The 13,072-nt window shown below is 35.4% G+C and overlaps 1 protein-coding gene across 17 annotated transcripts in view; it reads left to right on the top strand.

The window, feature by feature from the left end:
- The window catches only part of PRRC2C (proline rich coiled-coil 2C), a 94,607-nt gene that overhangs the window by 70,040 nt on the left and 11,495 nt on the right, over positions 1-13,072 (top strand). For all 17 annotated transcript variants that reach the window (XM_008535783.2, XM_008535793.2, XM_008535787.2 and 14 more), the window contains exons 21-26: positions 1,434-1,622; positions 1,764-2,015; positions 3,216-3,308; positions 6,438-6,539; positions 9,818-10,019; positions 12,370-12,573. In XM_008535783.2, the coding sequence (XP_008534005.2) occupies positions 1,434-1,622; positions 1,764-2,015; positions 3,216-3,308; positions 6,438-6,539; positions 9,818-10,019; positions 12,370-12,573 (1,042 nt within the window). The remainder of the gene's footprint in view (positions 1-1,433; positions 1,623-1,763; positions 2,016-3,215; positions 3,309-6,437; positions 6,540-9,817; positions 10,020-12,369; positions 12,574-13,072) is intronic.

Genomic DNA, 13,072 nt, shown 5'->3' on the forward strand with positions numbered 1-13,072 from the left:
AAGCCAGGCTGCCGAAGCAGAGTGCACCAAACTTTAACCACTAGGCCTTCAGGGCTGGCCCTAACATCTTCTAATAGTCTTATTAACTGTCAATCTGTTTTCCATTTTATTTAACTATTTACAAGTTCTTAATTGTTTTTGTACATAAAATCAATAGCTTTCAGTCATTAATTACTACACCATTTTGCTCTTCTAATACTACTCGTACATTTATACTGAACTGACCATAAAATTTCAACATTGGCTAAAGCAAATAGAGATTTTTATTCTAAGTTACATCAATAGTGTTTGCCTGTATTTGAAAGTGAATATTCAGATATTAAAAATAAATATGAATGACATGCCTATTCATACTCTTGACATTGTTATACTGATAAATATGACAATAACCTTACACAGTAACTGATTGACATACCAAGTTTAGAGATGCCAAAAATGATGTGAAGTGGTGATTGGATTATAAGACCAAGGCCTGAAGTTGAACTTTGTCCCTAGTTTTGCTTTTTTTTGTTTGTTCTCCCATGAAAAGATTGTTTTAAATGTCCTCTGGCTTACAAAGCACCTGTCCTCCAGCCTTCCGCTTGTTCATCTTCTACCACTGTTCCTAATACCTACTGTGTTCCAGCCTCACTAGCCTTTTTTATTCTGGACGTTCATACCAGCTGTTTCCTCTCCCAGACATTTTCATTGATTTTTAGATTCAGTTTCAGTGTGACCTCCTCAGGGCCTTTCTCTGTCTGCCAGTCCAAAGTGCATAACCATATCTTAGTTTTTGCATATCCTTTATCTGACTTTGTAGTTGTTTATTTTCTCCATCGCTGTACTGCAAGGTCTGCAAGTTAGATTGCAAGTGTTTGTCTGGATCGGTGCCTAGCACAAAGTGCTACATATATTAGCTGTTTAATTGATGAATGGATTCCTAAGGTGTGTGCACTCCATTACCAATCACAAAGTACTTTAATGTATATTACTTCATTTTATTTTTAAAGCAGACTTCTTAGAATTGGGTGACACTGGTGTTACTATCTTTCTCCTCTCCCCTGTTCATACATTCATTCATTCATTTATCTGTTTATTTGTTGCTGGTGGTATCTTCATTTGTTTGTTGCTTTTACATTTGTTTTAAATGATGAAATTACTTACTTAAGGCTGTCACTTGCCCATGATCACAGTGATGACACATTAAAGGGGACTTTGAAAACTTAAGTCTTGTGCTAGTTTTCATTTTGTCAGTTATTTTCTAATATAGATCAATAGTGGTTAAGGGAAAGTTCTCTTAAAACATAATCACTGTCGGTGTATCTCAGTTAATACATAGGTTGCTTCAAAGTTCTTCTCTTGTGCCTTTAAAATTTGTGCTAGTACATAAATCATTCAGTCAAATTTGATCTCATTTTGCTTTGATAGCAAGTTGTTAAATATTCCTTTACTAGGGAACAAAGAATGGTCAAGAAAGTGGAGTTGACATTGGAATTGACACCATTCAGTTTGGTGCTCCAGCTTCAAACGGGAACGAAAATGAAATTGTTCCTGTGCTTTCAGAAAAAACTACAGACAAAATACCTGAACCTAAAGAACAGCGGCAGAAGCAGCCACGGGCAGGTCCTATCAAAGCCCAGAAGGTGAATATAATTCATATTCCAGATAGAATTGTGTGAAAGCGACTAATACGTGTGGAGAACAAATAACAGTTTTAAAATTGAATTTAGTTTTCCGTGAATGTCTTTGATCATGATGCCTTTTTTCATAAACAATGAATTTAGCTTCCAGATTTGAGTCCAGTCGAAAACAAAGAACATAAACCTGGTCCTATTGGAAAGGAACGTTCATTAAAAAATAGAAAAGTAAAAGATGCCCAACAGGTGGAGCCAGAAGGACAGGAGAAACCAAGTCCTGCTACAGTCAGAAGTACAGATCCTGTGACAACAAAGGAAACCAAAGCAGTTTCAGAAATGTCTACTGAAATAGGAACAATGATCTCAGTATCGTCTGCAGAATATGGTACAAACGTGAAGGTAAGCAGCATGCAGTGACTACCAGTTCCTTTGATGAAAACCGTGTCTAAAATGAGTGGGGAAAACAGTAAGGATATAGGGGTTTTTTTGCTTTTTTTTTTTTTTTTTTACCTGAGGCCTATAAATTCTATAGACTATATGAGTTATTATTTCTACAGAGAAGATTTTATTTTATGGTGTGCATATGTAATCTAAAAAAATTCCTTACAGTAAATTCTTTCTTTCAGTGGAAATTTACTCTTAATTCTGAACTATTGAATAGTTTAAAGTAAAAAATGCCTACACAGGATTAGAATGCTTTTCGTTGGGTTTGTAGGCTTTGAAAGAATTGCTCTATATTACTTTTTATTTTGTTAATGGAGTTGTAGAGCCTTATCTTGCCTGCTAGTGAGATTTTGAAGTCAGGAAACAAGGCACACTTCTGGTAACTCCAGTATAGCCAGTTTTCCTGCAGCGTTGGAACGGATCACTGTTTCATTGGTTGAGCACTAGAGGAAGTAGTGGACTTGCATTTAGGAGCCACACTGAATGACAGATGCGTATGTTTAAAAATACTCATTAAGACAAGATACACTGAGTGACTTATAGGGACTTAACACTTGTGGGAAAGCAAATAGATAATTGCCATTTCATGGTCACTCCGGGACATAAACTCATTGAAAAGAAAGGTTGATGGAATTTTTCATATTATTTGGATATTTTTCTTGTTAATTGCCATACAACTCAACGCATGTAGATAAAAAGCTCATTTGATCCAAATCTATCACGTTTAAAGAGATTCATGATGATAAATGAGTTTATCCTAAAACCCTAGTTAATTGTGACAAGTAAGATCTTGACATTCATTTTTCTGTGTTATTTTGAAGAGAATAAAAAATCAATAGTTTGAAGTAAGCTATAGGTTGAGTATGAGAACAACACAGAATTCTTTTAGTAATCCACAAAAATAGCTACGTGGTGCTGACAACAACCTCCTGGTACTATGCAGTGCATTCTTAAAAATGTACGGAACCCCAGCAGTCGTTGAAGTGTTACTGCTTCAGGAGTGATAAGTTAAGATTTGAGTGAGTTGAGTCTTAAGGTCTGCTCTCCTCTCCTGCCTTCTTCCAAATCAATTTCATAACTGTTTGTCTGTCTTGAGAAAGTGACTCATTAATAACTCAGTCTAAAATGTATTTTTTCCCTATTCCTACTCCACAGGAGTCTGTAACAGACTATACCACACCTTCTTCTTCTCTGCCTAATACTGTGGCTGCCAGTAATGCGAAGATGGAGGATACTTTGGTTAATAATGTAGGTAACCAACCTGAGATTTGGCAAGTTTGGATAGGAACCTGGCTATTGTTATCTAATATGTACTGTATGACCAATATTTACTCTTCTCAGGGAAAAAGTTGATAATAAATTTGTATTTAGGACCACTGTAATATAATTAGCTAAAGTAGTCAAAGGTGAGTTTTTATCTTTCCCCAAAAGTCAACAGCTTTCCATTAAGATCCAGGCTTGTGCTTAGGCTCTGTTTCATAAGTACTAATCCTATTAACCTGGTTTTGGTAAGAATTTTTGTTCTTAGCTTTCATATTGTATAGATTCAGCATTTTATTTGGTTGGTAATTTTGTTCTTAAATGAAAACCTTTTTATAGTGCAGTGAAAGCTCGCAATGAAAACAAAAAGACAGTGTTAACACAGAGGCAGGTATTTCTTTTTGAATGCTGGACCTTGGCAACATTCATGTTTTGAAGATTGAGCTATAATGTATTTGTAAGTACTTCAGAAACTCTTATATGCGCTATTAAAAGGTGATACTAAGTGATATAAATTTGTCTCCAGTTTCCTAGAGCAACGATACTATAATTCAAGATTGTGGTAAAACTCAGTACAGTTCCTCGTTTTGCCTAGTTCACTGACTGACAAGTGAAAAATTATCAGCCCAAAAAAGTTAGTTAACCTGCTGTGGTGGAAGAGCATTTTAGAATTTACATCTTTGGCCCTTGTTTTTGAGGACAGGTATGGTAGAAATTTGGTTAGCTGCTCTCATTTTTAAATATAGCCCTTTATAATAAGCAAAAAGGCTTATTCTTTTCAAAAGTATCCTTTACAGATATATTTAGAGGTCTCTTACAAAGGACTTTTCATTTTGAGAATAAAAATCTCAATTGTCTTAGAGTGTTTTTCTTATGCTTTCTTTTCTTCCCTCTAGCATCAAGTATATAGAATTTTAGAGAGGTGAGATGCATTAGGGATCATTTAATCCAGTGTTTGTAATCCAGCTGAAGGACTCTTCATGTGTGGTTGAGGAAGAGGGAGAGAGAGGAGTGAGTCACAAATTTTCTCTTTGCCATGGGAAAGTTCTTGAGGAGCTGATTGATGTAAATTTGTTCAGTTTTCAGATGTTAAAGAACTTCACTTCATGTGCCAAATCCTTTTCCTGTGACCTTTTGGAGAAAAGTTTAAATTTATTTAATTTCCTATAGGAAGTAATGGAAAACTTGGGAAGGACAACAAGACTTCCTGTCCATTTAAGTGCTGTTTTCACTATGTAGATTATCAAACTTTCAAATCAGTAACATCCCAAAGTTTAATTATACTTTTAATTGTGGTGTTTTTTTCTCATTTTTAAAAAATATAGACTATTTCTTAGATGTTACTTTTTCAAGAAAAAGTATATGATGCTTTCTGCCAAACTACTCTCTAAAAATATAATTTATGAAATATGTATAAGGAACGAAAGCTCGTTGTTCTCAGAACCCTTAAAAGTCATTGAAAATATCTGCCTGAGCATGTTAATGATTTCCGTGTGATCTGTGAGGCTCGTTGACACAGTGACCTGTGTACGACGACTGCTGAGGCGGAGAGAGCCAGTCTTGTGTATAAACAGTCTACGTTTGATTTTTAGCAGTGTATCCAAAGTATGTTTGAAAACAGGAAGATCAGTTTGGGTCAAGCAACATTATAAATGGTCCTCAATGTGGAATGATTTCACAGTGTTGCTTATTTGTGCCAAGTGTGGTGTGATCTGAACTTACTGTGGTGTTAAAAACAAATATGCTACATGGGAAAGACTGGGAGACATTGTGAAATGTTCCTTTTTCATTCAGTTTGTTTGGGGGTCCCATTTCTTGCATAGAACTTTTGTCTTTTTAAAAAATTATACTTAAGCCTTATTCCCCTTATTGAGGCTTACTGCACTTTTTTAGGATCTGAGCTGATATGTATTGGCCAGTGTTACCTAATAGTACAATCGTTTTGAATCTTGAAGATTTCAGTGCAGGTGGTGTTTTTGATAATTATAGCACAGCTATTTTAAAGATTTGTAAAGTAATCTTCATTAAGTAGTCCATGGTATTTATAAATCTCTGTAAGATAGTCTATAGTATCGCAAAGTGATTATCTTAAAACCCCCAAGCATGCCGGTCATTTTACCTGAACAACTGAGTGAACCATCAAAAAATCAGTCATATAGTAATACATGATAAAATCTCAAGTTTCAGAGACTTAGAGGAAAGAAAGAGATATGAATAATGAGTTTCTAATATCTTCAAGTTTATAACAATATTTGCCATGATCATTTTATTACTATGGCAAAGCAGTTTGTTTAGTGTAACGAGGTGGGGGCAATATTTCATACTTGCCTGCTATTACTTTTGTTCTTGAATCTTGTTATAAGAAAGTTGACTGTGTTGCAGGAAAAAGATTAATTTTTTTTTTTAAACAACTTTTTTTTTTTAAGATTTTATTTTTTTCCTTTTTCTCCCCAAAGCCCCCCAGTACCTAGTTGTATATTCTTCGTTGTGGGTCCTTCTAGTTGTGGCACATGGGACACTGCCTCAGCGTGGTTTGATGAGCAGTGCCATGTCCGCACCCAGAATTCGAACCAACGAAACACTGGGCCGCCTGCAGCAGAGTGCGCAAACTTAACCACTCGGCCACGGGGCCAGCCCCAAAAGATTAAATTTTTTATATTTGGATCCCATAAATGGTAGAAATTATATTCCTTAGAGTTTTGCTACACAAGAATATGGTCCAGGCCTCAGCATCACCTGGGAGCTTCTTTGAAATGCAGAATTTCAGGCCTTACACCAGACCAACTGAATCATAATCTGCATTTTAGCAACAACCCCAGGAATTCATATGCACATTAAAATATGAGAAGCTCTGCCTTCGAGTGTATACCTCGTATTTGAGACATTCTTTTTCTGTCAATTTATGCATAAAAAGGCAGATAGTATTTCTTTTCAGAAGTTTTATCTCAGATGTCCCAAATTATCGATTACTGTAAATACGGTGTAATTCCAAGTAATCAAATATTCCTGTTGGCTCTGATGAAAAATAAACACCCTTAGAGTACATTAGCATTATCGTTAATGGGGCTTTCGTAGCAGACTTAGTTAGATTGTGATATGTGTTGCCTGCCTTTTCAGGTGCCCCTGCCCAACACCCTTCCCCTCCCTAAGAGGGAGACTATACAACAGAGCTCCAGCCTACCTTCAGTTCCTCCCACTACTTTCAGCCTCACCTTTAAGGTATGTACAGCATCCATATCTGAAGGGCCTTGATTATTGCATGCAAGGGGACATAAGTTAACAATATTCTTTTGGTATTTTTACTAGTTTTGTGTGTTAAGCAACAATACTAAGCTGAGGAAATGGAGTGATGTCAAATTATTCCTTAAAATTGTATTAGCTTCTAATAGCACTTAGCAGTGACTCATATTTAAAGTGAGACCTATTATGCTTGTGAATTTTGCCTTAAAAATACAGGAAAGCATTTATATGCCATGTTTGTACTGAGTTCCTCTTAGAGATCTTAATCTTTGGATATACTGGTTTGTGTACAAAAAAAACAACTAGCTTGATATTGCATGTTTTTTTATCGTAAGTGTTGATAATGGTAAGAATGCTAATTTTTCTGTCTTTCTTATAAATCATGTGTGAATTGAGTGAATGCAGTGTAGTAATTAGAATATTTTATGAAGAGGTAATTGATTAATGCAAATGATTTTCATTTGACTTTTGTTGGATAGTTTTTTAATAAGGGGGCAAAAGAGATTTTAGACAACTCATGCTTTTTGATGTCAAGAAGCTTAGGCTTGTTTTTTTAATCTACAATTTTGGGCTTTGTTACTAATGCTTTTTTATAATTGAGTTATTTGACAGTATTTTAAATCAGTTGTTCACCTCAAGATTAGTCAGTGGTTAAGAAAAATGCAGACATGGAATTGAGTGAGGTTTTTTTTAAGTGCACTTATTTATCTCATTGGTGCTGTTTGTTGAGTTTATAATCTGGGCAAGTATTTAACCTCTGTTATAGCGGGGCTTCCTAATGCTGTAGTGATTGACAGTGAATGTTTTGATCATCTTCAAGAAAGTGGAAAACTAAGTCGTTTTATGATGTGACCAGTGTTCCTTTTGAGACTATTTTTGTTTGAGTCTCCAGCCTGCTGACCACTTGTCCTCTTGTCCCTCCATGTCTTTGTAAGAGGCTTAGTAAATTACAAGTTTGAGACTATAAAATTTGATAAGACAACCACTTCTACTTTGTGTCATCCCCGTCTTTACCCAGTCCTTACTGTTTACTGCCACTTCCTATTCAGCCTTTGTTGTTGTCTTTCCAGTTGACAGACTGTCTCAGTTTGTGTTTCGATCTCTCTCTTACATGTGGTTTTTACCTTTATACTATTCAAGGCAATAGTATAATTTCACATAAGCAAATATAATATCATCATTATTCTTTACACCAGTTGTTAATTCTTCAGAAAACACATTCAGCATGGCCTTTCACTTAATGTTTTTAACACTCCAAGAAGAAATAATACACATTTCAAATGGAAATTAATTTAAATTAAAGTGCATTAGCTTAAAACTTTTTCTAGTTTCTTTATTTTTTTTAAATCTTTCTTTTTGAGGAAGAGTAGCCCTGAGCTAATATCCGCTGCCAATCCTCCTCTTTTTGCTGAGGAAGACTGGCCCTGAGCTGACATCCGTGCCCATCTTCCTCTACTTTATGTGTGGGACGCCTGCCACAGCATGGCTTGATAAGCGGTGTGTAGGTCCATACCCAGGATCCAAACCAGCGAACCCTGGGCCTCCGAAGCAGAACCTGCAAACTTAACTGCTGCACCACCAGGCCGGCCCCTCTAGTTTCTTTATTTTTACTAGTTCTGACATCTCTCTTTATTTGGGTAATATATAAAGTATAGAAAAATTCTACTGTATGGATATTCTCGACAGTATATTTGCCAAGGGGAAAAATGAGTATAGTTAAGTATTTGTACTTTTTATTTTCCTTGATTTTTCAAAAATAGAATCTCAATTTTCTTGCTTATGAAATGAAGCCAAATGTATATCGTCTATGTGTTATGCAAGTTTGATTAGCTGTGATTTATGTGTTCTCAAGACAACTGGTATAAAAAGCATTGTACTATATAAAATTGCTCTAAACCATAAAATTTCAGATAGCACAAGCAAATTGTATTATGCCTAACTTCCTAAGTGTGTTTTCTTTTACTCCCCCATACCCCACCCGAAGACTTTTGTTTTAAAATAAAATACATTTGGAACCAGCAAGGTGATTTAAGTTGGTACTTAAGGACCTACAAACTTCGTAACAATGGTATTAAAAAATCTTACCTTGTAGCTGAATTTTATAGATTATCTTGAGTTTTCCTCTCAGCCCAGTATGTGTACTAGTAGAACTAAAAACTTTAAAATCTGTGTATCTGTTCTCTTCCTGTTCAAGTACTCTCAGGATAGTTAAGGGTCTAAATCTGTGCTCTCTAGTTCAGTATCCAGTAGTCACATGTAGTTAGTGAGCACTTGAATGTGGCTAATCCAAGTTGAGGTGTGTGCTGTAAGTGTAAGATAAACTAGACATTGCATCTGAAAGGCTAATATTTTTTTAAAAATTAAAACATCTCAATTTTTACATTGATTATAGCTTTTAGTTATATTGTAGCTGTATTTATTGGGTTGACTAAATATGTTATCAAAATTAGAGTTACCTGTTTATTTTTGTTTTTTAAAACGTGGTTACTAGAAAAATTTAAAATTATAAATGTGGCTTACATTTATATGTCTCTTGAACAGTGCTCCTCTAGTCAGATTTGGAATAAGACCCGTTTTTACCTTTTAAGAAACTAGGAGACTACAGCTAAAACCAGTGGCCACGAGTATAAATGGTGACAGTCAGTACCTGAAATGCTTGATGAGGTCTTAATCTGAAACAAGAAGTGTTTCTCCTGCACCCAAGCCTAGAACCTATCTGGTTACATTTGCCTTTTAAAACACTGTGAGCATAAAATAAGGCTACCAAACAAAAGGTACCTCTCATCTGACCTTTGAGAACCGTTGGCTTAAAAAGAAAAAACAGAAGGAATGGGTATTTGTGGAGGGCCTTTAGTGCCTTTCCTACTAGAGTCAGAGCCGTAAGTGTCAGTCCTAAAGGAACATGGTATTTGTGTTCCCTTATTCACTGGTGGGGTAGGGCCTCATATTTACATGATACAGGAGCTGTGACTTTATATATTTCACTGACCTGTTTGCCAGAGCCATCAACAAGCTCTGTAGAGACAGTGTTTGCTGCCTCCCAATTTGAGTAAAGGAGCAAAGATAAAGAGGAAAGTGAAAGGTTTAAAAGCCCTAGGATCTTAATCTTTTATTTTTGTGGTTTTTCAAAGATTATGTTTGGAATTTAGATAGATATGCACACATGTATGTATATTTTTGTGTATGTGTATATTAGTCTGTTAGCATAGTGATTTTTTTTTTTTTTTGGCTTTACAAAAATGTCCATTTTATTGCAGATGGAGTCTGCGCGTAAGGCATGGGAGAATTCTCCAAATGTAAGGGAAAAGGGATCTCCTGTAACTTCCACAGCACCTCCAATTGCAAGTGGAGTCAGCAGCAGTGCCAGTGGACCAAGCACTGCTAATTACAATTCCTTCTCAAGTGCATCGATGCCTCAGATTCCTGTTGCTTCAGTCACTCCCACAACATCGCTATCAGGTACAAGTTTTTTGTATCTTTCCTTTAAATATCTTAAATTATTTAAAATTCCTTATGATCTTTTTCTGTTTATTGTCCCTCAAAAAAGTTGTTTATTAAAGACGTAAGATTGCACATGAGATAACTGTCAGCTGTTTTGTAAACTTCTTGCTGCTCTCAACCCTCTCTCCTCTCTTTGCCTCGTCCTAATTTTAGTTGGGTTGGCAAATATTTTTTGATGACTTACTAAAACATTTTGCTGGACCTTCTCTTCTTTCCTCCCGCCCCCACCCTCCTCACTAAGATACTAATGAGTAATTGGTGAAAAACTTTTTATCTTGTTCTTCTAAATTTTTCTATAAAATTCGCCTTTTGATTTTTATTTTTTAACTATTATACAGCTAATTAAACCAAATCAGAAATAACACAGAATCGTGATGCTTTTAAAATTTTTGTGATCTGTATCTAATTTGAGGGAGCTATTGGCCTCAATCTATTGGGTTGACATTTATTTTTCTGGTGAAGACTTAGGGGTAAAGAATTTCTAGTGTCTGATATTTGAGTAAATGACATCCATTGGTCTTTCTTTATTTGTTTTTAAGGAGAACCAATCAACACCCCAAGTTAGAAGGTGTTTTCTTCCACCTGTGTGTTATTTTTCACCAGTGTGTGATCCTTTCATTGAAATGTATCTCATTTGGGGGCTTTATGTTTCTTAAATAATCACAGAGGTTGTTTGTAAAATGCTTGACTCAAAGAAAGTACACCCTTTACCGTATGTATAACCATGTTTCTATTGAAAACAAATTATATTCCAAGCTTTCCCAGTATTCTCTAATGTTTGCAAAGCAGTAGGAAGCCCCTTTCCAATAGATATAAAATATATCCAGTACAGAATTTACTTTCTTTGGTTCTCATTTAGTGATTACAATACTGTTTTTTAATATTCTGACATTCTCTGTTGGTTTTAAGTACCAAAAGAGCTGGTCTTTAGGGTGTACTACAGTTATTTTGATATTATGTGGGATCACATGTATTAAGACAAACGCAGAGATTCAACTCAAGGAATGTCCCACCTATTTCTCGTCTTTCTTTAAAGCTTTTCAAGCATTCCTCATCACCCATTGCAAGGCATCTTCATCGTGCTTGCTAGCTTGCGCCCTAATCTACTTTGGTGGGCAGGGGATGGGGCCAGATGGGAACCAGGAGAGTATGGTAGGAAGATTAGGACATAAAGGGACTGGGAAGGTTCCTAGTTCTTTCTTTGGAATCCAACTACTTCCTTTCCTCCAGGTCTAGTTTCCCCACACTCCCCTCAACTAGGAAAAAATTTTAACAGAGACCTTCTTGCCCAGTTATCCTAGTGGTAGAGACTCAAGTGGAAGAACAGAGGTACCTTGATCTTGGTCCTCTCTTAGATAGAACATCATTTAACATCTGGAAATAATGATAACTGTATCTCACTTTTTAATCAGATATCAGTCTCGTCATTTGCTCTAGTATTGCAGTCATTATAACTCACTGATCAATAGAACTAATTGCTCCTTTAAGATCTAAAGTTTTATAATTCCACTTTTTTGTTAATAGTTTGTTTTTAAGATATTACTGTATACTGGTTTTGACTGGTATATATACAAGGAGGGGGGACAAGGAATATACCTGTAAGTTTATGTGACTTTTTTGGAGCCACTGGGGTCTCTTAAGGCCAATTTATATTAGTAATTATTCTTAAGATGTAGGACTTTATCCGTCTATGTTCTTATGTCTTTGCCTGGCCTTTAATAGATGTTCAAATATTTGTTAATATATGAATGAAGCTCTTAAGAATACCTGTAAGGTATTTTGCTGGAAAGGGGAATATCCAACCTTAAGTTTACATAACTTTTTAGGAGCAATTATGATCTCTCAAGACCCATTTACATTCATAATTATTCCTGAGGTTCAGCATTTTGTTCTTCTGTGTTCTTATATTTATGCCTAGCCATAAATGAATGAAGCTCTTGATTATCCTTTTCTCTGTGATAATTAAAAACTAAATATTAGTTGAGGCTAAACTGTAACAACCTTGTAGGCTCTCAGCCTCCTTATTTTGTGAGATTAATTTTTTAATTTCCTCCTTGTTTTAATTTTCTATTGTTTATATTTCTCCGAGTTTTATATTCTTGTTTGCATTTGGTGATGTGTTCTTTCCTTTTAGAAGCCACCTCGTAGCCCCTTTTGGCCTGAGGCACAGTATATGAGTAGGTGATAAGTACATGGTGGGCATAAACATGAAGTTTGTGGTTGGTGCTTGAATTATCTTACTGTGAACAACAGCAACACTTTAAAATATGCTACATCTTCTCCTATTTTGTCCCTCTCCCAAATATAGGAGCTGGCACATATACTACCTCTTCTTTGAGTACAAAATCTACAACCACATCAGACCCTCCTAATATTTGTAAAGTGAAACCCCAACAATTACAGACAAGCAGCCTGCCTTCTGCAAGTCATTTTTCACAGTTAAGCTGCATGCCTTCCCTTATTGCCCAGCAACAGCAGAGTCCACAAGTCTATGTGTCTCAGTCTGCAGCAGGTAAGGTTTTTAGCATGGAATATAAGGAATTTAGAAAATGAACTCTTTTAAATGCTTATTTTTTCTCTCCTTAGTTACTCTTTGAAGTTTAAGTATTTTTTTGATCTGCTTTGCAAAGTTGTTTCCTCGTAGAATTGAATGCTCTCTCTCCTTGATAAGCATTGTAGGGCTCTTGGCAGTTGTTTCTTACACATATGTTACATATATATTAGACAAATTAGTGTCTAATTTGCAAAGTACCTTATGCATTTGATGTTATTCCAATCAAATTGGAAAAGTTTGTTATCTGAAACTTGACAAATTGAGAATAAAGTTCATGGGGAAGAATAAACCTAAAAATAACAAAAAAGAAAGAAAAAAATTAGATATTGGGGGTGGGGTAAGTTGTCCTATTAAGCATCACAATGTTCATCTGAGTTAAACAGTAAATAAACGTGAAAATATTCAAACTCAGTAATGATTTAAATTCAAAATAAAAGAACAGTGAGGCGATTTTTTG

This window comes from Equus przewalskii, chromosome 23, assembly GCF_037783145.1.
Source record: "Equus przewalskii isolate Varuska chromosome 23, EquPr2, whole genome shotgun sequence".
NCBI lineage: Eukaryota > Metazoa > Chordata > Mammalia > Perissodactyla > Equidae > Equus > Equus przewalskii.